Source organism: Dendropsophus ebraccatus, chromosome 9 (genome assembly GCF_027789765.1).
Source record: "Dendropsophus ebraccatus isolate aDenEbr1 chromosome 9, aDenEbr1.pat, whole genome shotgun sequence".
NCBI lineage: Eukaryota > Metazoa > Chordata > Amphibia > Anura > Hylidae > Dendropsophus > Dendropsophus ebraccatus.
The window spans coordinates 86,459,943-86,485,567 of NC_091462.1; the positions used below are offsets into that span (position 1 = coordinate 86,459,943).

General features: G+C 42.3%; 2 protein-coding genes across 4 annotated transcripts in view; both read left to right on the forward strand.

The window, feature by feature from the left end:
* Positions 1-6,901, forward strand: part of LOC138801811 (uromodulin-like) — a 41,004-nt gene extending 34,103 nt beyond the window's left edge. The window contains exon 15 of the mRNA XM_069984908.1: positions 6,588-6,901. Coding sequence (XP_069841009.1) covers positions 6,588-6,901 — 314 coding nt within the window. The remainder of the gene's footprint in view (positions 1-6,587) is intronic.
* A 5,254-nt stretch (positions 6,902-12,155) lies between these two features.
* The window catches only part of LOC138801199 (uromodulin-like), a 50,882-nt gene continuing 37,412 nt past the window's right edge, over positions 12,156-25,625 (forward strand). For all 3 annotated transcript variants that reach the window (XR_011364582.1, XM_069983760.1, XM_069983761.1), the window contains exons 1-7: positions 12,156-12,326; positions 12,470-12,514; positions 14,605-14,760; positions 19,098-19,336; positions 22,154-22,276; positions 24,649-24,826; positions 24,905-25,042. Coding sequence is in view for 2 of the 3 variants with exons in the window: in XM_069983760.1 (XP_069839861.1) it covers positions 12,272-12,326; positions 12,470-12,514; positions 14,605-14,760; positions 19,098-19,336; positions 22,154-22,276; positions 24,649-24,826; positions 24,905-25,042 (934 nt within the window). In the remaining variant the exon portion in view is untranslated. The remainder of the gene's footprint in view (positions 12,327-12,469; positions 12,515-14,604; positions 14,761-19,097; positions 19,337-22,153; positions 22,277-24,648; positions 24,827-24,904; positions 25,043-25,625) is intronic.

A 25,625-nucleotide genomic window follows, 5' to 3' on the forward strand; every position in this document is an offset into this window, starting at 1 on the left:
ATTTGTAATGCCACTCCCATCATGCTCTTTAGGGTCCAGAACTAGTCAGTCAGAGTCAGTCTAGAGCACCACCATCTACTATGCTCTATGGATATGGAGGCTCTTTATAGTTCTATTCCACACCACCATGGATGACATGCTTTCAGTCATTTTCTAAAAAGTTAGAGCATACACCATGCACACGCAATGAATTTGTGCTCAATTTGCTGGAATTTGTTCTGACTATTAAACTATTTTACCTTCCTTTTTGCCTCCCAGACCTTCCACCAGCTTAGGGGCACGGCGATGGGTGCTCCTGTGGTGCCAACTTATATCAACTTTTTCCTGGGCTGGTAGGAGGAACTGGTTGTCTTTGGAGGTCCCAATTTCAATTTTCTGGTGTACATCCACTTCTGGGCTAAATACTGTATATCGATGATGTCCTGGTACTGTGATTAGGTAGGCTGGGTTCACACTGCATTTTTGCAATCCTTTTTTTTCTTCCGTTTTTTGCAAAAAAAACAGATGAAAAATGGATGGAAAAAACTGATGCGTTAGTGTGCATCTGTTTTGATCCGTGTTTCCATTGACTTCCATTCTAAAAAAACGGATCAAAACGGATCCGTTTTTTTTAACGGACACAAAAGTAGTGTCAGCTACGTTTTTGTGTCAGTCAAAAAAAAAAACGGATTCACTTTGATCCGTTTTTTTTTTTTTAAATGGAAGTCAATGGAACGACGGATCAAAACGGAAGCACAAATGCATCCGTTTTTTTCATCCATTTTTTGGCAAGAAAACGGATAAAAAAAAAAACGGATTGCAAAAACGCAGTGTGAACCCAGCCGTACACACCCACTTTTTGAAGAGTTCAAGAGGTCTCTAAACTTGAATGACCTAGGCCTTAAAGGGATATTCCCCCCAAGAGCTAAAAAAAGGAAATGCTCCCAAACCTAGCTGGTCTTACTCACCAAGTCCCTCTGAGTATTTTGAGCAGTCTCCCATCTTTCTAGCTGCTGCCGTTCTCAAGTTACAAGTTTTTCTAAAAGCCGATCTATATCCAAGATAGGAAACTACATTTCCCATCATGCAATGCTTATGCCTGATGATGGTGAAGTAGCAGAGCTGAGACAATGAAGGAGATGATGACAATGTAGCTGAGCTGAGATGGCGGTGTCGGCGTAGCAGAGCTGAGTTGTAGGCGACGGTGTAGCAGAGCTGAGTTGGCGGCGACGGCGTAGCAGAGCTGAGTTGGCGGCAACGGCGTAGCAGAGCTAAGTTGGGCTATTGTGGGGGGGGAGCTAGCCGTGGGCGATTGTGGGGCGGGCGGAGCTAGCCGTGGGCAATTGCGGGGGAGGGGGGGCGGAGCTACCCGCGAATGATTGAGGGGGCGGAGCTAGCCGCGGGCGATTGCGGGCGGGGGGGGGGGGCGGAGCTAGCCGCGGGCGATTGTGGGGGGCGGAGCTAGCTGCGGGCGATTACGGGGGGGCGGAGCTAGCCGCGGGCGATCGGCGGGGGGATGGGGGGCGGAGATTGCCGTGTGTGGGGGGGGGGGGGGTGCTGCGGGTGAGTGCTGGACACAGCCCCGAGGCTCTGGACACAGAGAGGCACTGCAGTCTCTGGGCTGGGGGTGACCGGGTGGCTGCTGTTAGAGAGGGATGCAGTCACAGCTGTGCTGATCACTGTCTCCCTCTGTAACAGCAGCCACCCTATCAGTGTTCTCAGTCACTTCACTGTGCTGGGACTGAGGACACATGATGCCGACACGGAGGGTGGGGGCCAGGAGCAGGGAGCGTGTCGGTGTGGACTGAGGTCTGATGATTCTCTGCAATCTGTGGGGGTGAATGCAGCTGGATAACAGCAAAACTGTGAAGAATCCATAACAACTTTATATTGGAAAGATGGAAAGCTACGGGTGGGCAGCGTATTAATGCAAAAATAATTTTGGGGGGAATACCCCTTTAAGTTTACCTATGAGGTCCAGAGAGATAGACTTTGCAGCAAAATCCGCCTCGAATCCTGGTACAGTGAACTTCAATAGGGGTACATACTCGCAGGGGAATTTAACAACCCGCCACCCGCAGCATACATTACCTGCTAGGGGCCGCAGCTGCAGCTGAGGGTTCCGGCTCCCGTCGGTCCCGCTCAGCCAATCAGTGCATGGCAGCACTGATTGGCTGAGCCTCACATGCAGCCGCGACAGCAAGCAGATAATGTATGCTGTGGGTATCGGGTGGTTAAAGGGGCCGGGTTACATACTTGCAGTGGAATGAAAGTTCACTATTGAAGTTCACTGTACCAGATTTGCAGCGGATTTCGTTGCAAACTCTCAGCATCAAATCCGGTACGTGTGAAGCTACTCTAAATCCCCAAGGATTGACTATAGCTCTTTTGCTTGCATCCTTTATTTAATTACTAGTTTGGCCCTAGGGATTGACCCAAGACCAGGTTTTGTATTCCCCCTTCCCTTCCTCACCTTTTTGTTTTTACTTTCATGTCGTTGACCATGCCAATATCTTGCCTGTGGCCTTAAAAAATTACTTTTTGTTGATACTATCTGTACCTGGGTGTAATAGGAATCTCTTTTGCTGATATGTCATACCAATAACATCATTATTAGTATATCATACATATAGAGTTATCTCTATCATTAAAAGACATACAGTATTTGTACCTTTGTAATGTTTTCACATGCACCTAGTTATCTTCTCTATTTAAGGGAGTCTGTCAGCACCTGGGCCCTACCTGAGGTGGTGACAGTGTTCTGTAGCTGGCAGTCACCTTGTGAGCATGTTGTCTTTTGGTAATTTGCAGTGGATTTTTCCAGACCCGGCCTGAGGGACTATTTTTTATGTCTGGTGACACACTAGCCATGTCGGCATAAGCACCTTGAGGAGGAAGTGTGGTGAACACCGGGACTGAGCCTATTCATACTGGGATGCTGTTTCTTCTACTTCTGATCACTAAATAAAGTTACAGAGGTATAATACAAGCCAGTAGTTAAGCTAAATGCAAAGGCTGAGTCTCTACTGCCCACACAATAGGTTTCTAAGGGGTACCCCCATCGGCTATCTCGCCCACTAGGTGGGCTAGTAATCCCTGATTGTGTGTCACTCAGTGCCCACTGAATACCTTAGGCATATATTCATTGCTGTGGATACAGGACTCTCTTCTAATGGCCTCAGCAGAGTACCTCTTGTCTGAATAGGTCCCCTGGTCTGTAGCCTGCACCTGCAGACTTCCCAAAACTACTGATTACTGACTTTGACTACTGACTACTGACTTCGACTACTGACTTCGACTACTGACTTCGACTACTGACTTTGACTACTGACTTTGACTACTGACTTTGACTACTGACTACGACAACTGACTAATGACAATTGACACCTGACTTTTGACTCCTTACTACTGACTACTTATACTACTGAAATGTCAGTTGTTAGGTATTACAAGTCCCCATTCAGTTTGAGTTTCACTTCAATTGCCAAGCAGCCCCTAGCTAGCATCATTCAGGTGACAAAAGTGATATCTGATCTCTGACTTGTCAGGAGTGAGAAGTCAGACATCCTGTCTCCTTTGTTGATTACATACAGAGCTGAGTTTTGAAACATTGTGTTTGTTTCAGTTTTGCACACTGCTAACTCTGTATGTAATCAACAAGGGAGACAGGATGTCTCACTTCTTACTCCGGACTTCACTCCTGACAAGTCAGAGATCAGATATCACTTCATTTTTGTTACGTGAATGATGCAAGCTAGGGGCGGCCTGGCAATTGAAATGAAAGTTAACTACTACCAATAACATTATTTTATCAGAAGTCAGGTATAAGTAGTCAGAAGTAAGGAGTCAAAAGTCAGTTGTCAGGTGTTAATGGTCAGTAGTCAAAGTCAGAAGTCAGTAGTCAAAGTCAGAAGTCAGTAGTCAAAATCAGTGGTCAGTAGTAAGTTAGTAGTCAAAGTCAGAAGTCTGTAGTCAAAGTTAGTAGTCAAAGTCAAAAGTCAGTAGTCAAAGTCAATAGTCAGAGTCAGACTGTTCCTTACGGTAGGAGACACAAGATTTTGCATAATCCACTTTACGGACAGTTTAACAAAAGGCAACATGCTCACTTGGTAACTGCAAAATACAGCATACTGTCAGTACCTCAGATAGGGCCCATGTGCTGACAGTTTATGTTAAGTTTATTCTAGTGTCATTGCACTTCATAGTGCTGTTGTTATCTGTGTCTGGGTATAATGAGAATCTATCTTCCTTATATCCCTTTGTTATATTGTTATTACTAGTAAAACATACACAGAGCTTTTTCCATCATTAAAAGATATATTTTTACCTTAGTTTATCTGAATGTAGTTGAACTTTATAGTGCCGTTATCTGTGCGGGTTTTCCCACTTTATAGCGGCCCACTGACCTATATTCATATACTCGCTACTAGCAGCTGCTCCAATGTATAGGTGGCTGCTTGGATAGTTAGGATCCCGATGGTCCTTCCAGTGGAGCCTACCCACTCCACGGAATAGACAAGTCCTCACAAGTGAAACGCACTCTAGGTTCCGGCAACTGGAAGCCACGCCACCAAGACAATGGTGGATCCTAGCTCACTCCACTGAATCACAACTGCGTCTTGGGTGAAGCGCATGTGTGTTCCAAACGGAAGTGACACATCAGTCCGCCGTCATTTTCAGAACCGATATGGTCATGACGGCCACACTTTAAAAGGGCCGCTATGCCAACATGTTGTATCCACTGCTGCATCCTCGGGGATCATTAAGTTTTTGGGATGCCTGTGTGCCTCACACTTCTGTTAGCTAAGTATAATACATTGGCCTCTGTACCACATCTAGAGGTTCAAAAGACTATTGTGTGTATGCTGTTTGAGTTGATAGTTCTGTATGTACATTCATTTATCTGATATTTATGTGGGCAACTACTCAGGAAGTCCAACAACAATGGTTTACATCAGTATATGTGTTGTAGTCCAATATCTTTATGGATAATAATGGTGATCACGTTGTTATAGGTTCTTGTGGGTGTGCAATAATGTCTGAGGCACGCTTGGTGCAAGTCAAATATTGGTATAAGACAATTTGCCTGGATTTGTGTTGCAGTATGAACATGCTTTGATGTGTATTGTTATATACACACAGGTGCAACACCGATAGGCTTAATATATGGTGCAATTTTTTATGTGCAATTATATATGTGTGATGACACACATGCACTTTTTTGTGTGACACCTATGTGCAATATGTCTTAAACACCCTTTTTACTTGGCCTCCAGTGTATACCCTATATTACATGGCATCATAATAGCGACTAAACATATTACTTGTTCTTATATATTTTTGGTGTGAGGCCCTTAAATGAGTAATTTGCTCCGTTATAAAATACTCAGGAATATCCCAGTTTTTGTTTGCTGATGAACCTGCCGATCAAAAAAGAACAGGGGAAAAGTGTTGGAATTACATCAGAACTCAAGTATTTACCTATATGCACTATCCTAGCACTTATACCTGTTTCTCTTTTTTTCTTTTCTGTTTCTTTGTTGTTTTCTCCTGGGCACTTACCATAGGGAGGGACCGTCTTCGTGGTTGGGGCCACCCAATTAAGGAGGTGGGTTCCCCAAAAGTCAAGAAGAGTATTCAGATCCACTAAAGTGCAGGGTGCACTTTACTATTTCCATCCCTCTCCCTTCACTGGACTCTCCAAGTCATACCAGCTTAGGAGTGCATTACTGTGTGTACACTATTTCTCTTAATCTTTTGTGTATATTTGTTATTTGTGAACTACTCAAAACACACACATTTGGGTAGTGTATAGTGCTCAGGGTATAGTCTATTGGCACCAGTTTACGCAACTTCAACTGTCCCTTTGCCTAAAAACTCACTGGCCTACAGACAGGGAAAAGCAGGCTCTACTTGCTCACTCATCCTTGCTCACCATAAAGCCCAATGGCACCTCACTCTTTGTGGAGCTGAGTTAGTTTACCAAAACTGTCACTCTCTTTGGACATACAGAACATACAGTGGGGAAAATAAGTACAGTATTTGATACCATGATGATTTAGCAATTTTGTTTTCCCACCTACAAAAAATGGAGAGGTCTGTAGTTATTATCCTAGGTACACTTCAACTTTGAGAAAATCTAGGATATCACTAGAGATGAGCGAACTGCTCAGACTTTTGGTCCGAAAGCAGTTCGCTCTCTCATCATGCCTTTGATCCCGGCTGAATACTTGCGCTCACGGGAATATGCGGCCAGGATATTCCAGGCAATCCCTGTTGTATTCCCTGGAATATCCTGGCCTCATATTCGTGGTAGCGCAAGTATGCGGCCGGGATCAAAAGGTATGATATAAGAGCGCCGATGCCGTCTTTAAATATCACACTGTATAATTTAAAAAAAATGAATTTGCATTTTATTGCATAACATAAGTATATGATCACTACCAACCAGCAAGATTTCTGGCTCTCACAGACCTGATAGTTTTTCTTTAGGAAGTCTTCCTACTCTGCACCCAATACCTGTATTAATTGCTCTTGTCTTAACTCGCTACCTTTATAGAAAAAAGGACATCAGGGATAAAATTATAGAAGGACTTTGTGGGGTAAAGATGATTCTGGAAAAGGTCAGGAATTGCCTAGAACTACATGGAAGGACCTGGTCAGTGACCTGAAGAGAGCTGGGACCACAGTCTCAAAAATTACTGCACAGTTATGGATTAAAATCCTGCAGGGCACACAAGATCCCTTGCCAGCACATGTCCAGGCCTGTTTAAAGTTTGCCAGTGACCATCCACAGGAGGCATGGGAGAAAGTCATGTGGTCAGATGAGCCTGAACTTTTTGGTATCAGCTTTACTTGCCGTGTTTGGAGGAAGAAGAATGAGTACAACCCCAAGAATACAGTTTCAACCATGAAGCCATGAGGTGGAAACATCCCACATTGGAAATACTTTTCCGTAAATGGGACAGGATGACTGCACCATATTGGAGGGAGGATGTTTTGGGCCATGTATTGCGAAATTTTTGCCAACAACCACCTTCCCTCATTAAAAGCATTGAAAATTGGTGGTGGTTGGGTCTCTTAGCATGACAATGATCTAAACCAGGGCAACTAAGGAGTGGCTCCATAAGAAGCATTTCAAGATCCTGTAGCCTAGCCAGTCTCCAAAACTAAACCCAATAGAAAGTCTTTGCAGGGAGCTATATTTCAATATTACCCAGCGACAGTCCTGAAACTTGAAAAATCTGGAGAAGATCTGTTTGGAGGAGTGGGACAAAATCCCTGCTGTAGTGTGTGCAAACTTGGTCAATAACTACAGGAAGTGTCTGACCTCTTTGATTGCAACTACAGGTAGTGCCTGACCTCTGTAATTGTTCCTAATGGCATACCAGGCAGAGGATTTCAGAATAAACAGCACAGGAATGGCACCGAGGATGAAGGTAAGAGACATACCTTCCTCCTCAGTGCCCTATGCCAACTAAGGAGCTATCAGAAGGTTAGATTTGTCTAACCTGCTGATAGTTCCCCTTTAAGTTCTGTTTTTCTATTGTACCAAATATTAATTTTTAATTGGGAAAACTGGCAAAATCTGCCTTGTATCAAATTCTTATTTTCCCCACTGTTAATAAAACAACCCCTGACATGAGGCATCTCACTAGGAACTCTGAGTGACGTCTTGCCCACTCCGCCAAGGGCTCAATACAGACTGCAAATAATAAGGGGGAAAGGGGGCACCCCTGACGAGTTCCCCCAGATAAATCAAAAGAACGTGAAAGAGAACCATTAAGGATCAACCTCGCTGATGGGTTCAAATATTATAACAACCCACTCCAGGAAACGTCCGCGCAAGACCATTTTTTCCATTACTGGCCATAGGAAAACCCACTCCACCCTGTCAAACGCTTTACTAGCATCAAGGGACAGGATGTAGCAGGGCCCAGGACAGTCCACCTGAATAGCAGCATATACCTTTTGGATGTTATTGTGGACAGTTTTATTTGGCATGAAGCCACCTTGCTCCTCCCCTATGAGTTTAGTTATTACAGTTTTTAGTCTCAAGGCCAGAGTTTTTGCAAATATTTTAACATCAGTATTCAGGAGGGATATAGGGCGGTAAGATGGTATCTCAACAGGATCTTTTCCCTTCTTTTTGATTAGCACTATATGGGCTTCTCTCATTGACTGAGGTAGCAACATCCCCCCCCCAAAGGATTTATTTAAGATGTCCAGGAGGATGGGCAAGACAACACCAGAAAAGTTTCTATAAATTTGAAAAGGGAGACCGTCGGACCCAGGAGAAGAATTGCCTACAAAAGTACTCAGGGACTCGCTGATTTCTGCCAAGGTGATGTCTTCGTTCAGGTGCTCGCACTGTTCCCGAGTCAATTCTGGTAAATCAAGCTGAGCAATAGAGTTTGTTCCTTGGTGCTAGCCTGGACCTCAGAACTGTATAGTGAGGGAAAAAAAGGAGACAATCTCCACCTCTATCTCCACATCCACATTTGTTACAATCCCTCCCTTAGTTTTAATTGCTGCAATAGAGTTCTTTTCTTGGTTGGCCTTAAGAATGTTTGCAAGAATTTTGTTTGGTTTACCCCCTGCAATGAACTTACTTTGGCCCTGAAATTTAGTTTTTTTTGCTGTCCCTTTTAAAATAACTTCATATTGGGCTTCTTGCAGTGCTAGCCAAGACTCTTGAGAGTCACGTTGTTCATACAGTAGTTTTTTTTTTACCTCCACTTCGTCAATTGCCTCCTGTTCCTTATTCTTAATGTCTTTCTTCTTAGCCAAAATTGCCTTAAAGAAGATGTCTAGTAACTACACCCATAATTGCAAGTTTCTTAACCCTTTCAGCCATTCCCCCGATGTCCCAGGTCAAAAATCTAACTACAGACATTCAGACAAAAAAGGAAGAAGAAAAAGAAAAGAGAAAAGAAGGGAAAACACCCTCCTCTGTCCAAGACCCCCCCCCCTCCATTTACCCCACCAATGTTGCCAAAATAAACGGCAACTCATCCTGTACCAATACCACCCTGCCTCCCCCCCTCCTCCCTCCACTGAAGATTACGTCGCAAAACAGAAATATTCATAATAATTCATGATCCCTGGTAGAAAAGAAACTATCATTATTATATGCCCTCTGCCTCCATTAATTCATTCACCTCCCCAGAGGAGGCAAAGAAATGGACGGAGTTTTTATGCACCTGTTAGGAACCAGACAGCAGGACAAGACAAGACAGTGAGCCCTAAGCTCAGCCCCGCCCACTGTCCTCTACCTACTTGCCACTATCCGCCCTAAGATGGCGGCAAGCAACTGAGCGGTAGTCCCTGCACTGGCTAGGTGGGACACAAATACACAACAGACAGACAAACACAATGAAGAAAAGTCCACAATCCGGGTCACAACAGTCGAGCAGCAAAGGTACAAAATCAGGATCCAAAAGAGTAATCAGAAAACAGGCAATAAGGTCGGGGGCAGGCAGCAAGCAAGTGAGGTCAAAAGAAACTAAGCAGGAGTCAGGAGAAACCAGAAAACAGAACACACAAGCAGGCAGAGACTAAGTCAATAACCAGCAATGAGTGCAGAGACTGAGGTAGTTATATAGTAGGAGGCCAGGGTTCTGATCAAGAACATAATTGGACCATCCCCCTGAACTCCAAGCACAGACACCTGAGAACAAAACAGATCCACTGGCAGGAAGACCTGTCAGTCACAGCCGAACCAAAACACAGATTAACCCAGACATGGCCAGACAGAACTCAGCAGGTGAAGTCGGGTGTGTCTCCCAACATATAAACCAGTGTTCACACATTGCAAACAAAAACACAGAAACCGAAGACAAGAATATCAGCGCCTTCTCAGCCGCACAGCACTAGCCGAGGGGCGCATAATGCTCTGCAAAGATACCATCCTGACAGCACCACCTGGAGTCTAGCTGGAAACAACAAAGAGAAAGAGACTGCATTGAACAAATGTTTTTTGACCTCCCTGAAGGAGGCTCTCTTAGCTTGCGTGCCCCTGGAAAAATCAGGATAGAAAAAGATTTTTGATCCATTCCGAGAGATATCACCCTTTACTCTTGCTAGTTTTAATAGTGCGTCCCTATCAGAAGAGCAAAGGATTTTAATTAGCATCGTGCGGGGAGGGCTCCCCACAGGAGGTTTCTTTCCTGGTACCCTGTGGGCTCTTTCCAGCCCAAACAGAGGTGAGAAAGAGTCTGCTCCAAATTAGTCAGTTAACCATTTCTGCCAAAAATCAACCGAGTATCAACTCTTCCCCCTCTGGAAAGCCTACTATGTGGACATTAGATCTGCGGGACTGATCCTCCAGGTCATTCAACTTAATCCTTTAGTCCCACCTTGTCTTTCTTTAGAATGTTTAACTCCTTATTGACCTGGGCCATAGAGTTCTCCAGTTAGGAGATTTGTTTTTCCATCGCAACCATTTTATCACGAATGTTGGAAAGATCTTGCCGTACCAACATGATATCAGATGATAATGTTCCCATCTGGGTAGTCAGCAGTGATATAGCCTGACTGCATTTAGAAATTTCTGCCAATATCTCTTTCAAAACTGTCAGGTCTGTACCGGCTCTATGGCTTGTATCCCCCTCGGATAGATCAGACTGGGAAGCAGAAGCTTCTCCTGCAGAGGAGTTAAGGGAAAATTCTACTTGTTAGCTGCAGGGGATTTCAAGTATTTCCCAATCTTGGGGGGCGGGGGAGAATCTTTGACAAAAAACCCTTTCCCAGCTTTCTTATTTTGAGATTTGTTAGCCATTTTACCAGGAGAAGAACAAAACACAGATAAGAAATAAACCAAATAATTCTCATATATTCAGTCAGTGGCCGTATACTTTACAATCTTTCTGGATCATAGGAGAGGAGCTGTCGCAAGTCTCCGCCAAACAGAGGATTTTCACCAGGCCAACTAGGAGTGTAGGGGGAAAGAGTGTACCCAAAGGCCACTTCAGCAGGATTCTCAGATCGATAGGATGTCTTTCTATCTTCAAGCATAAACCTTAAAGGAAGCAATCCAGAGACAGTCAATAAACTCCAATTCAGAGAGCATAGACAGGCAGGATGACATCATCAATTTTAGCAAGAGAAGGGGTCTTTAGATATGTCGCCATGCTTTACTTATTGTGTCCGCAGCCAGGTAGCTACCCGGGCCAGCCACAAGGAGCAAAGTGCTCAATACCTTATCTGCATTGGTATCCAGGACAGGAGCCGGCCGCTGCATCTGCGCCACTCAACTACTGCGGTCACCACTTGTTGCAGTGTCTTAGATCTCCCCTCAGTGTCCGCCGGCAGACTCAAGACTGATGCCGTCGCCGGCTCTCAAAGGCGCCTGGGGGTCAGCTGACACATTCCCACAGACATGTCACCACACGTGACCGCCGACGGGCTCCGGAGCCTCTCGAATCTATAGTTTCCTCGTCGGCCGGCACCAGAGGCACCTCAGCCCGCGCACCGCCATAGGGGGACGCCGCCATCACCACTCTGGACTCCTTCACTACAACCTGGGCAACATCCTGCAGGCGAGTTGGGCCACCAGGGATCAGAGCTCCTCGTGGAGGAGAGGGGAGGTACTCGGGCATGTGGCTCCTACGTCATGCTGCTGATCCGCCCCCCAGTCCCCCTTTGCATTTTTTAGTAAATAACTTTATGCACTGCTGATTCTCTTAGCCTCCTAGATGGGTAAGTTTGGCACCCTTCCCTCAGAGCCAGAGGCTTCAAAGAAAACCAGGATCGGTCAAGCTATTTTGTAGGTCCTTAGACTTTCTTCTTAGCTCAAGGCCAGGGCCAAACCCCTCAACTGAACCATTGTACCTTCTTGCAAAATATAAATTCAGCCTTTGTATTTTTCATATCAGGTATTAAATATAGTTATCACCTCTAAGCTGTGGAATAACTAGGTCAGTGATGTATATTATTGTCAACTTTATCAGGATGACTACAGGTTATTAGCAGCAATTAAACAATCTTGTCTATCCTTTGTCCTTAATAACTGAAATTTGTAATGTATAATATTTAACAAGGAAGTTCAAAGGGTTGTACTTCTATATGGAAATCAGGGGACAAGGAAATGGGTGGAAAAAAAAAATAACATAATTACCATACATGTTTAGGAAATGCTTGCTCCTTCTTTTACTATAAAAGCAGCATCCTGAGCTCCAGTGCCCACAGAGGCAGGACAAGTGCCATCGACTAGGCTTTGTTACATTGAGTAGACCTTGCTGTACTCACCTAGAAATTCATTTTTTCATAACAGTTAATAGTTAATGTAACCATGTATCTTCTATATTTGACCCTTATCTACCAACTCATTGCAGAAGAAGCAATAGGTGAGTGCAAAATATGTGTTTTTATCGATATTACTATATCCCACATTCAAAAGTTGTTCTTGAACATCTGTGACATTGGTACTTGATTTTGTATTTATATTAACTTATTGTTAACAAAAATCATTTCATTTCCCCATTCATAGTTTCTGGCGCTGATGATGTTGGAAGGAATTGTGACGTGTACACAGGTAAAACATGTTCAGAATTGCTAGAAGGTTTTTTGTATTCACAATTTATGAGCTGAAGTATATAAAGATATACTGTAAGTTTGCATGCCTGCCTAATAACCCTACATCTTTTTTGCTGAATACACCGAACATAAAATAGCAGACACTTTTTTTTTTTTTATCAAGGAGTAGTTAAGATGATGATAAGGTGCTCTGTTGCTGAAATTTACAGCTATCAAGTTAGGAGGAACCAAAGTGCAAATTCCTTTTAGTTCTTAGTTCTTTAGTTCTTCGTTAAAGAAAATTACATGGAGCCAGTTCAAAACGATCGGCTGTTATATATGGTATTGACTTGATTCAATTTACTCTACAGTTCAGATAAATGTCTACTAACACAGCATTCCCTGATAGAATATTTAAAAATGAATTTTTAAAACCAGATAATTTTTTCCTTTCTATACTTGTGGTGGAATGACAAGAATGGTCATGATTTTGTCGTCCCAGTAGGTCCTCAGTACCTTTGCTTGCTGTTCAGCTGGTTGGTTTATGACAGACCACTAAGAAATGTTAAAGGGGTAGTGCGGCGCTTAACAATTATTCACTAAATAACACACATTACAAAGTTATACAACTTTGTAATGTATGTTATGTTAGTGAATCGCCCTCTTCCCCGTGTTTCCCCCCACCCACACCAGACCCGGAAGTGTAGTGCTCTATACATACCTGCTTCTTGCCGACCCCCGTCCGCCATCTTGTGCCAATGTCATCATCTTCAGACGGCGTGTTGCATCATCAGCTGATTAGCCGTGATTGGCTGAGCATAACTGTGCTCAGCCAATTGTGACTGAGCAGCTGAGGATGCGGCAGAGGGCGTCCGGCACTAGGGACAGTCGGAGCGGTTCGGCCGTCCGTCCAAAGGTGACGACATTGGCACAAGATGGCAGACAGGGTCGGCAAGAAGCAGGTATGTATAGAGCACTACACTTCTGGGTCTGGTGTGGGTGGGGGGAAACACGGGGAAGGGGGCGATTCACTAACATAACATACATTACAAAGTTGTATAACTTTGTAATGTGTGTTATTTAGTTAATAATTGTTTAGCGCTGCACTATCCCTTTATTGTCTGTAATACAGTAGTTTTGTATGTCTTTATTAGGACATTGATGGTTGAATTTCCGTTTGTTTCAGACATAACAATTGTACATAACCATACAATTGTATATCATAGAATTGTAATCATATGTGTAATGTCCCGGTATATGTGGTCCACTAATTTTTATGGGAGAGATTCTTCTTATGAGAAAGACTTATTCCATTATGCAATGATAAACCTTCAGGAAGGCGGTCAGATAAACATGAGTACTAGTATTCTTTACTTACACTCTTCTACACTATAATCCTGGCAGAGTACAGTACTGCATTGGACTAGGCCCCAAGAAATTCCCTACGCCAAGCTAATTTAGGTTTCTTCACTACTCTTCACCTTTACACCTGCACCTGCTGAGCACACTACTGTATTACTTTTGTATTTTACTGAAGTTCTTGTTCTTGGTTAAGTGCTTGACTTTGTCCTATTTTTGTGTTACCGCACCTGCACCTACACCCTCATCTTGGGCTACTCTTTTCAAAAGCAGAGTGTGTGTCCAGAGGGTGGGTGATACCACTCCTGACCACTGTGACAAGTGCCCAAATGTTCCAGCCACCAAACACCTAGCCCACCTGCTGTATGCCACCACAGCACCCCGGGCCACGGGATATGTATATCAAATATATATCATTATGAGAAAGCAATTTGTTTTAGGACATTCATCATGGCAAAGTGGGGTCAGAAGGATTTTTTTTCTCACACGGCAAAGTGGTCATCAGCACTCAACATGTTTGCTTTTCAATAGCAAATGCTTTGTAATTAGAACTACTTTTGCTTACAATAACCAATCATTTAGTTGGGCTGCATAGTATTGGGGAAATAAATCATTGACCCTTTAGTAAATCATTGGTTGTCAATTCTGAAAAATATTATATTGCCACTTTGATTAGCTGACTGTGAGATGGACATCTCCAGTCTATTATGGATTTTGTAGTATGAACCTACATTTACTTATCTCCTCTAGAGTCTTCATCCCTCACTTATGTGGTGGACACTACAGGGTCAATGGTTGCTGACTTTTCTGAGCTGAAGATTGTAAATCGTTGGCTTCTGGACCGTGTAACTTCCAAGTTCCCTTGTGGGGTTCGCCAGTATACCATGGTGGAATTTAATGATCCAGGTATGTTACTACTAATGTTATTGGGTTTACATTTTTATTGTATATTTAATGGTTTTAGGTCATAGTCATTACTTATAAAAGTTTAAATCCAAAATATAGCATGTGCTTAAAAAAATAATAATTGAAACAAGAGATGAAAATCCAAGGGGCGAAGTTTAAAAATGCCATAAAATGAGAATCTTCTAAATGTAGAGATAAATAATCAATATTAATAAGACTAGAAAGACAGAAGACACCAAAACCAGGAAGATTCTAAAAACTAATATGTGAGAAAAGATAAGAGGGACAGACAAAAACCTAAGGGGGGGGGGGGGGGGGGGGGGGGGGGCGGGGGGAAGCAGGCAGAGAGAAAATCCTAGGTTATCAGTTTGTGTTAGAGTTAACTAGATCTTGAATTATCAGCTGAACACACGTGTGTTTTCAGTTTGGAGAGTGGAATAACTATTTTGCAAATAACTAGTTTCTTATAGGAACACATGATTAGGTATGTTGAAATTCCAAACACCCGATCCTTCTATTGTCAAACATTTGACCTGCCCAGCCTGCCCTCTCCCGTGCTGGCCAGTCCGACCCCTCCCGTGCCACCCACTATGCATATATGAATATGCATAGTGGGTGGCATGGGAGGGGGCAGACTGAGCGGTTCGAGGGGGTGCTCCAGACCATTGGGCGACACCCTAAATGCTCCTAAGCCCAAAACTAGCATATGGGCAATAAGAGAATATCAAGAGGAAAGGAGAAAAGGAGAATGATTAACAACCATGCACTCATAAGGTAAATAGCCTCTGGGGCATATCAGCAGATTCATTGGGCAGAACCTGCTGATAGTGAAGCTTTAAAGGGTTCATATAGGCGCTACATATGTACTATGAATTTGGAAGGATATCCTGGGTTTTACTATGAGTATCAATACTGTAAAGAAATGAAAGACATAAGGTAGAATGATGATGGGAAGGCAACGATATGAAGGGCAAAATAAAATGAATCAGGCTTAAAGCTACTCTGTACCCACAATTTAAACCCCCCCCCCCAAACCACTTGTACCTTCAGAAAGCTTTTAATCCAAGATCTGTCCTGCGGTCCGTTTGGCAGGTGATGCAGTAATTGTGCTAAAAAACAACATTTAAACTGGCAAACCCGTGACCTACGGGAGTGGCCTAGAGTGTGTATGCAATAGGCTGGCACAACCTCTGTGTCCCTTCTCCCCACCCTCCTTATCATTACGAATGCTCCAGACAGATTGCCTACTATTCGTCATCTGTGAGAGGACAGTACATGGGCTTGATCATTAAGACACCTGTGCAAATGTTCAGCATGAAAAAAATGTTACAGTGGCATTCCTAATGATGAAGAGGGTGGGGAAGAGGGATGGAGGGGCGGTGCAAAGTTAGGGCACAGATACTCCCGTAGGGCACAGGGTTGTAAGTTTAAAAGTTTTTCTCTGGACAATAACTGCATCACCTGCCAAATGGACCGCAGGACAGATCTTGGATTAAAAGCAGCTATCTGAAGGTACAAGTGGTTTGGGGGGGGGGGGGGGGGGGGGTCAGATTGTGGGTACAGAGTTGCTTAAAGAAAATGGCTACATGCCTTAACCCTTAGACGACCTAGGACGTACCGGTACGTCCTGGAAGTCTGTGCCCAGACGACCCTGGACGTACCGGTACATCCTGAACTTTGAAGCGCGCTCCGGAGCGGAGCGCTCTTCATAGCAGGTGGGGGCCGGCTGCAATCAGCAGCAGGCACCTCACCGTTAATGGCACGCTGCAGCGATCATGCAGGAGCATGACATTAACTCCTTAAACGCCGCGATTACGGCGTTTAAGTGTAAGTGACAGGGGGAGTCCCCTGTCACTTACCGATCGGGACCCCCGCAGTGTGACTGCAGGGGTCCAGATCGTTAAAAAGGACCGGCGGAGGTCTCTCACCTGCCTCCGTGCGGTCCGATCAGTGATCTGCTCACTGAGCCTGCACAGGCAGGCTCAATGAGCAGAGCGCCGATAACACTGATCAATGCTATGCCTATGGCATAGCAATGATCAGTGTGTAAAATGAAAGTAATGTATGTACAAGTCCCCCAAAGGGACTTAAAATGTATAAAAAAAAAAAGTTAAAATCACTATTACACTACCCCAAAACCTCTCCCCCAATAAAAGTTGAAATCACCTCCCTTTCCCATTATTTAAATAAAACATATAAAAAATAAATAAATAAACATATAATATACCGTAGCATGCGTAATTGTCAGATCTATTAAAATATAAGGAGCGTCATTGCGAACGGTGAACGGCGTAGATGAAAAGAGGGGAAAAAGTGTGCGAATTACCGATTTTATGTTACATTATATATATATATATATAAAAATTAATAAAAAGTGATTAAAACGTCCTATCTTCACAAATATGGTATTAATAAAAGCTAGAGATCATATCAGAAAAAATGACACCCCATACAGCCCCATAGGTGAAAAAATAAAACTGTTATAAGCGTCACAATAGGCCCATTTTATTAATAATTAATTGCCAAAAAAAGGATTTCATTAAAAAAATATATATAACATTAGAGAATCTGTGTAAACCTGCATATGGTTGTGTTCGGACTGACTTATAGAATAATGTTATCATGTCGCTTTTACCATATAGTGCATTACGTAGACACAGGAACCCCCCAAACGTTACCATATTGCATTCTTTTTTACCATTTCACCTATTTATATCTTCATAAATAATATATTTGGGATTCTGTCATATATGTTATGGTGGAATGAAAGACGCCATTACAAAGTACAACTATTCCTGTAACAAACAAGCCCTTACATGGCTTGTAGATAGAAAACTGAGAGTGCTAGAGCTCTTAGAAGGGGAGGAGGGAAAAACAAAAGCGCAAAGATCAACATTTGCGCGGTCGACTGGGTCATTTTGGGCCTGGTCCTCAAGGGTTAATAAATAGGCAAGTAAGACCCCTTAGAGATAAAACCATGGCAAAAAACAATGTATTTACATGCAGTCTAACCAGAAACTACAACTAAGTTAAAAGACAACATGTATAGCCATTAGAGATGAGTGAATAGTGAAATATTCGATAATTCAAAATTCGATTAGAATAGCTCCTGATATTCGTATATTCGAACAAATATCGAATCCCATTATAGTCTATGGGAGAAAAATACTTGGGACCTGGAAATCAATATTCGACCACTAGGAGGTCACCAAGTGCACAATGAAACCTCAGGATATGATGCCAACACTTCTGGATGCATATGGGAATGCAAGGGAAGCATCCCTGGGAGCATCTAACACTAGTGATGAGCGAACATCCCAACTTTTGATTCGGATCCCGAACACAAAAAAAAAAAAAAAATGTTCGTGAACGGTTCGCATACGTTTCGGTCTAGCGGAACGCACTTGCGCACTTATCAGGTGCAATGTAAAATACGTAATAAGGAAAATTAATGATAACTAGAAATCAGTAGTAGCAAGATAATAGGTATTGTCCCGCAATCACAGTATACAGCCGTATACTGGATATATAATTGTTTTTTACAATAATAAAATGAAAGAGCCGTTCAACTCCTTTACAGGACGCAGACTGCCCAAATCAGTAGTAGCAAGATAATAGGTATTATCGTGCAATCACAGTATACAGCCGTGTACCGGATATATAATTGTTTTTTGCAATAATAAAATGAAAGAGCCCATCAACTCCTTTACAGGATGCAGACTGCGCAAATCAGTAGTAGCAAGATAACAGGTATTATCCTGCAATCACAGTATACAGCCATATACACTGTCAGTAGATGTCTGTACACACTGCCTGTCTCACAACAGCTTCTAAATATATCGTTTTTATACTTTTAGCCCTAACAAGAGCTTTTGGGGGTCCCTTCCTACTTAACTTCACCTAAAAGCTTTCTCTCCCCGGTATACAGTCTGTCCCTCTCTAGCTCCAACCAGCAAGCGACACAAATCTGAAATTCACTATTCTTATATTCAGGAGGTGACGTAGTTTAGCCAGCCAATCACAGTTAGAGGTTTGTTTGTTTTTAATTCCTGCCTATTCCTAGTGCTTGTCCCTCCCCCCGCATGTTTATTTGCTGCGTTATCGCTCGAATATTTGAACGCAATCGAATAGCGTGAATAGCGTTCTATTCGATCGAATACTATTTGCTCATCACTAATAGCCATATAAGTGATAGTAGTGATAGTAGATATGAGCATAAGTAAAGTTCTTAACCCTGTTAATCTCAGTGCAATGTTTCTTTCAGGGACAAATGACGTTTATATTACTAAAGAGAATTTCAAAATGATGTACATATTTTTTACTTCTGGAATTTACAGATTTTGGCCCCGTTAGGATAACTAAATCAGAGAAAACATTTGGAGATTTCTTTAACAGCCTGGTGGCCACTGGAGGTGGAGATTGTCCAGAGCTGGCAATGCATGGAATTGATCTGGCTTTGAAAAACTCCCCACCCAATTCTTTCATCCTGGTGTTAACAGATGCATCTGCTTTAGACTACAGGAACTCATCTTTGACAAACTACATCTTTTCACAACTTAACATCACTAAAACCCAGGTATAAAATTTTTCTGCACCAGAAATCTGCGCCTTCTTCGTGGCATACTCAATAAATCTTCTCCATTGTACCTATATGCCAAATTTGGAGTCTAATGGTTCAAGTATTTAAATACCTATATAAGGTAATGGCTGATAACAGTGAACAGCAGCAGATGAGTGCTTTATACCTGTGGCAAGGTCAAGACCTTTACAAAATCCTTCCTGGATGCCTAATTTACCTATGTGCCTAATTTGGGGTCAGTTGGTCGAGGCATTTGGATACCAGACATAATGGCTGATAACAGAACAATGTAGAGTGACTGGCAAGGTTGGCATTTAAAAAATCTTCCCAGACAGAAGTACTAATTTGCCAAATTTGGAGCCAAAGGGGAATCTATCAATCATAGGCTATGTTCACACAACGTCAAAAATGGAGAAAAAACATCCGATTTCGCAATTTTAAAAAAAGTCCGTTTTTACAGCAATTTAACTGACTTCAATGCATTTGCAGTGAAGTCAATGGGAAGACGGACGTCCTATGCGCACAATGCATTGAAAAACGAACGTTTTTGCCGCGGACGTCAAAACAATGAACACTAACATTATTTTCGGACGTTTTTTGCAAATAGCGGACGTTTTTTATTAGTTTTTCACACACAGCTCTTCTTTTGTCACCGTTCTTTCTCCGTTTTTACTATAAATTCAATGGATTTTTTAATTAAGCCACAACCAAAGGGCAATTAGTAACCCCAAACTAAAATAATGTGCAAACACCTGTCATGCTTCTAAAAAACGTCCGTTATTTTAGACTCAAAATAACGGACGTCATTTTAAACGGAGCTGAAAAAAAAGTTGTGTGAACATAGCCATATAGTAAAAACTCATATATAAGCTTCTCCAGTCAGAACTCAGCTTTCATTTCTCACACAACCCTAGTAAAATGAGAGCAAAGGTCTGCATGTTTTTTTTGTTTTTTTTTGAGCAACAAATAGAATTTTACCATAAGGGCCCGTTCACACTACGGATTTGTCACGTCCACGGACTCCGCAACATATCCCTTTTGCTATGACTTTGAATGGGAGGGCTCTTGTGCCTCCACTCAAAGAGTTGAGAGGCGCACAAGCCCTCCCATTTAAAGATATAGCAGAAGGGATTTGGCGCAGATTCATCAGACGGAGGTTCCCGGCGGAATCTCTGCACCTAATCCGTAGTGTGAACAGGCCCTAAGACCGCTCAATAAATTTCCCCCAAATGGTTTAGTATTTTTGGTGCCTATAGAAAACAGGCTGTGATAATGGCTGATAAATGTCAAGCAAGTGCTATATACTGTATATTTGACATGGTCAAAACTTTTTCACAAACCTTATTGGGCACAAAATTTACCTATGTCCCAAATCTAGGGTCAAACAGTTAAGACATTTAGGCTCCTATAGAGAACAGACAAACAGATATGTACTTTAATATAGTATACACTCCAGCCAGGATCCCTAGCGGCGCCACGAGAAAATGAGATGTCAGTTTTCTGCGGCTGCTATTCAATGAATAGCAGCCGCAGAAAACCCTGTCAGTGCACACTATGGAGCAGGCGGCTCCGGCTGCACGCTCCACAGTGTGCAGTGGGGAGTCCTGATGTGGGTGCGCACGGATGCGCCCACATCAGAACTAAGTGACGCTAAAGATCTTCTGCCCAGTACTGCAGTAACGGCCGGGATGATGTTCTCTTGTATAATGTGAACATGGCCTAAAGCTGTATTTCCATTTCTAAGATATGCTATATTTTTATAATGAGTGGGATCCGACCTGTGAGATCCCACAGATCCTGAGAATGAAGGTTCTGCAACACTGGTATACTGTGTATCTGTCTGGAAGAATATGATCTTCTTTTTCCAATTTTGTAGAAAAAAAAAAAAAAAGTGCCATCTTTGCAAGCAATAATTTTGGAAAAGTTGATTTTTATGGCCGAGCAAACTATTAAGTATTATATGAACTATTGAGTGAAGAATCCTAAATGTATGCCATTACTATTTAACAGAACCTGTCAGGGCCTAGGCGTCTCACACTCAGAAAGCTGTTCTCCTGAACTGGCAGGTCCCAGGGATAGTTTGTGAGGCCCCAGAGACCTGCTAGGTTCCCTTTATAATTCATGGCATATTCTTCATCACTGATATTTTGACAGGTTTCATTTAAAAATGATGGAGCCGTTATAATTTAACTATTAAAAAACTAAATATGCAAAACAAGAGTCTGTGGAGCCTCGGTTGCGAGTCTCAAAACACAGGATAGCCAGATATCTCTAGCCTGTTGCCACGGGGTGCCTCCATGATGGGAAGAGTTCAGTGATTACTGTGTTTTGTTGGCTGATTTGTTGTTGCCCCAACTAGTCAGAATCCTACTCCACACTGACGAGGGGCAAATACCCTGAAACGGCTGTCTGTGGATGGAAGCCTGCCTTGGCAAGCCCTTGTCATGATCGCAATACTCGCACCTTGAGTTAGACACTGACAAAAAGGGGCCACCCTGTTGTTTCTCTATTTATGTTCCAATACTCACAACCGAGTGGCACTTAAGGGGCTACCTATCAGGTTGGTGTGGTGCTCTCCCTATCATGGAGGCACCCCGTGGCAACAGGCTAGAGCTATCTGGCTATCCCGTGTTTTGAGACTCGCAACCGAGGCTCCACAGACTCTTGTTTTGCATATTTAAATTTTTGTGGGCATTGGGATTTTTTCACTGTTCTCCTTGAGTTCAGTAATTAATGTGTTTTGTTGGTTGATTTATTAAAAAACTAAACTAAATTAACTAAATTAAGATATTTCCTTTTATATTTCCCCCTCAGGTTTTCTTCCTTATCACCGGTCTCTGTGGACGAATTTATGATCCAGATTTCCTTATCTATCGAGATATCGCCGCTGCCAGTTTTGGACATGTCTTTCGAGTTTCCCTTTCAGACCTAAATAAAGTACAGTAATTTACCAGCTTATAAATGATATTCTTTATGACCAATGTTTTTAAAACATTATGATTGCTATTTTAAAGAGCTCTCCCTGTAGTTTAAAGCCTTGGCATTTATACTGATCATGAAAATCTGCCCATAGGTTAGATTTCATATCTTATCAAGCTCTAGTAAAATGAAAGCTAGAGACCCTTTTACAAGCGTAGATTACTGTTAATAACACTCGCTCACCAGCTGACTTGATCTTTTGCACTGCAGGTAAAATCACTAAACAGAATATGTGCAGCCAATAACAATACATTTTTATGGTTGCACAAACAATACAGCAATTGTTTGTGCGGCCTGGCACTTCGATTAATTGAGATGTGTAGGCACTGCAGATGAGCACTGATTTCTCTAAGTAGTGCTGGCCTGCAGCCAGACATTGAGCCGTGTAAGAGGGTCTAAGCTGTGGTTGGTTGTTATGGTTATATTATGCCTGTTTTGTTTCTCACAGATTGATCAATCCGATGCAGTGTATCTGTATTGATTTTATCATTGACTCTCATCATTAATTCTTTTCTTGAATTTCTAAAGTTTCTTGTAGGAATATTTTTCTTCTGGGTAAAACTTATGAAAAACATAAAATGTTTCTGCTCAAGTAATTTTATAGTGCAGGCCACTCCATGTGAGGTCCCCCACGCTCCAGCAGCCGTTCATTCACAAAGTATAGGGCAGGTCTGTGTTGAGTAGATACACCTGCTCTACACCTGCCATACGACCACCATCAAAAGCAGTACCTGATACAGGGCTCTCCTGCTACACCGGATGAGGGACCAGTGGGCCTTAGTGCTGTTCTCTGATGAAAACTGATTCATGCTGATCAGCTATGATGGCTGCCACAATATTGGAGACATAAAGAAAGTGATATGCACTAGCCACTCTTGTCACTAGATTAGCTTTTGGTGGTGGTGTTACAGTGTGGGCAGGTGTGTCTAGTCGAAACATAACTTCTTGGTTGCTTAAGGGTACATGACAAGTTATTGGGACACTGAAATTTTTGGTTTATGTATACTGTTAGCGACAGACAGATACCACACAGTGAGCCCTAGCTGTTCCCACCCACTGTCCCTGCCTACTTGCCACGGACAGCCCTAGGCAGCTGCGGACAACCATGAAGGCGGTCCCTGCTCTGTAACAGGTGAAAACACAAAACAAGGACAGACAAACAAACACAATAATTCGGGGTCAACAGTCCAGGTCAGCATGGCGAGCAGCAAAGGTACAAAATCGTCAGGCAAAGGAAGAGTCAAGTAAACAAGCAGTAAGGTCAAAGCCAAAGGTAAATCCACAGACAGGTGGCAGAGTAGGAGCTGTAACAGAGTAACACTCAATAGCCAGCATCTAACTGCTAGAATGTCAGGCTTTTATAATAGACCAGGAGCCCGGTCCATAACCTAATCAGACCAACCTAATGAATCCCGGAATCCCAAGTAGCAAAGAATCTAGCAGCAGAGTCCTTCACTGCCAGAACTCTGACTGAAAAAATGGGTGGGGCTGAACAAACAAGACAGATCCCTGTTCTGACAAGGCTCAGGAATCAGCGCCTTCTTCGGTGTGCAGCCTGAACCCAGGAGCGCAAATGCCCAATCCTGACATATACCTATCATTGTTGTTGGTTTTTGTTTCAATTGTTTGAGATGAGGAAATCACCATAGCATGCATATATTTAAATGCCTTACTTCCATGATATATCACTGTATTGTGATCTTTTTACATTGTGCTGTTTGAGGAAGCGAGTGACAGGATAAGTACCTGTCACTGACTGAACAGGACCTTAGCAGCCTGATTACTTTCCCTGACAGGCAATGCTCTCCTCTTTCCTGTCGGATCGGCAAACTGCTTATATTCTGCCATAGAGGGACTTATAAAATGTAAAAGAAAATATAAAAAAAAAAAAACTTGTCCATTATATAATTAAAAATATGTAGAAAAAAAACATATTGTATATTTTAGCGCACAGAATTGTCCAATCTGTTATAATATAACATTATTGTTCCCGCATGGTAAACAGCATAAACGAAAAGAGGATAAAAATACCAAGATTTTTGTAACTTATATATCAGATAAAAAGCTAATAAAAAGCAATCAAAATTTCACTTTTACAGCTACATGATACCAATAAAAACTATAAATCATGGCACAATAATCTGAAAAAAAAAAGCCCACAACCAGCCCTTTAAGTGGAAAATTTAAAGCTTTATGGCTTTTAGAAGATGAGGAGGAACACTGCTTCAGTGTGACCCAGATATCTGTAAATCAATGACATTTGGTCATGAAGGCGTACTGTTAATGTACCTGTAATATACATCTGACATGACCTTATACCTTATTTCCAGGTCTTTAATTACTTGGACTTCACACTTTCGAGACCTTCCAACAGCTCTGTGCGGCTCTTCTCTGCGGATTATAATTTAGGATATAATTCCAGCAGTTTTACTATTAGAGAACATTTTACAGCCCTAATTATAACCACAGATGGAGCAATGTATTCCATACGAGTATTGGGGCCTGACTGTAAGTCTCTTTACACCGGATATAATGATAACCTGTTTGCTTGTTATATACTTACATGTCTATTTCTCTTATGTGCAGCTAATGAAGTTCCACTAAAACAGATTATTTCAGAAGTGTGGGGATCCATGTATCAGCTGAAAGACCCTAAAAAAGGATTGTGGACTATAGCCATAAATGCAAGAGATCAATGTGCTGTACGAGTGGAAGGGTTTATAGGTATTTTAATATTGATTATCTATCTATCTATCTATCTATGCGCAAAGTAGATGCATCACTTAGTATAAGACAATGGTGATAAACAAATCTTTGAAGTTTCGCTAAGTTTTTAAATTCAGCCGAACCCTGATGTAGACTATAGTCATATATGCAGGAAATCCATATACAGTACTTCATGAGTAGAAGGTATCTATCTATCTATCTATCTATCTATCTATCTATCTATCTATCTAGCCCCCCAAAGGAACATTACATTTTCGAAAATATTGTAAACGTCAATTTTTATTAATGTATAGAAAAAATACCATAGAAAAACCACACAAATGTAGAAACTAGAGGGTAGGCACTGTATAGGGAGAAAACAATATATATGCATGCCTATAAAAAGATATATCAATCAAAATCAGGCCGCTCAACTATACGTGCTCCAAATTAGCGAAAAAGACAAATGCCTTACATTAAAGTTGTCAGAAAAGTTGTCACTTCACCCCTACCAGTGCCATACCAGACCTCTGGAAAAGTACAAAGCTTGACTAATATTTCAACAACTATCTATCTGTCTGTCTGTCTATCTATCTATCTA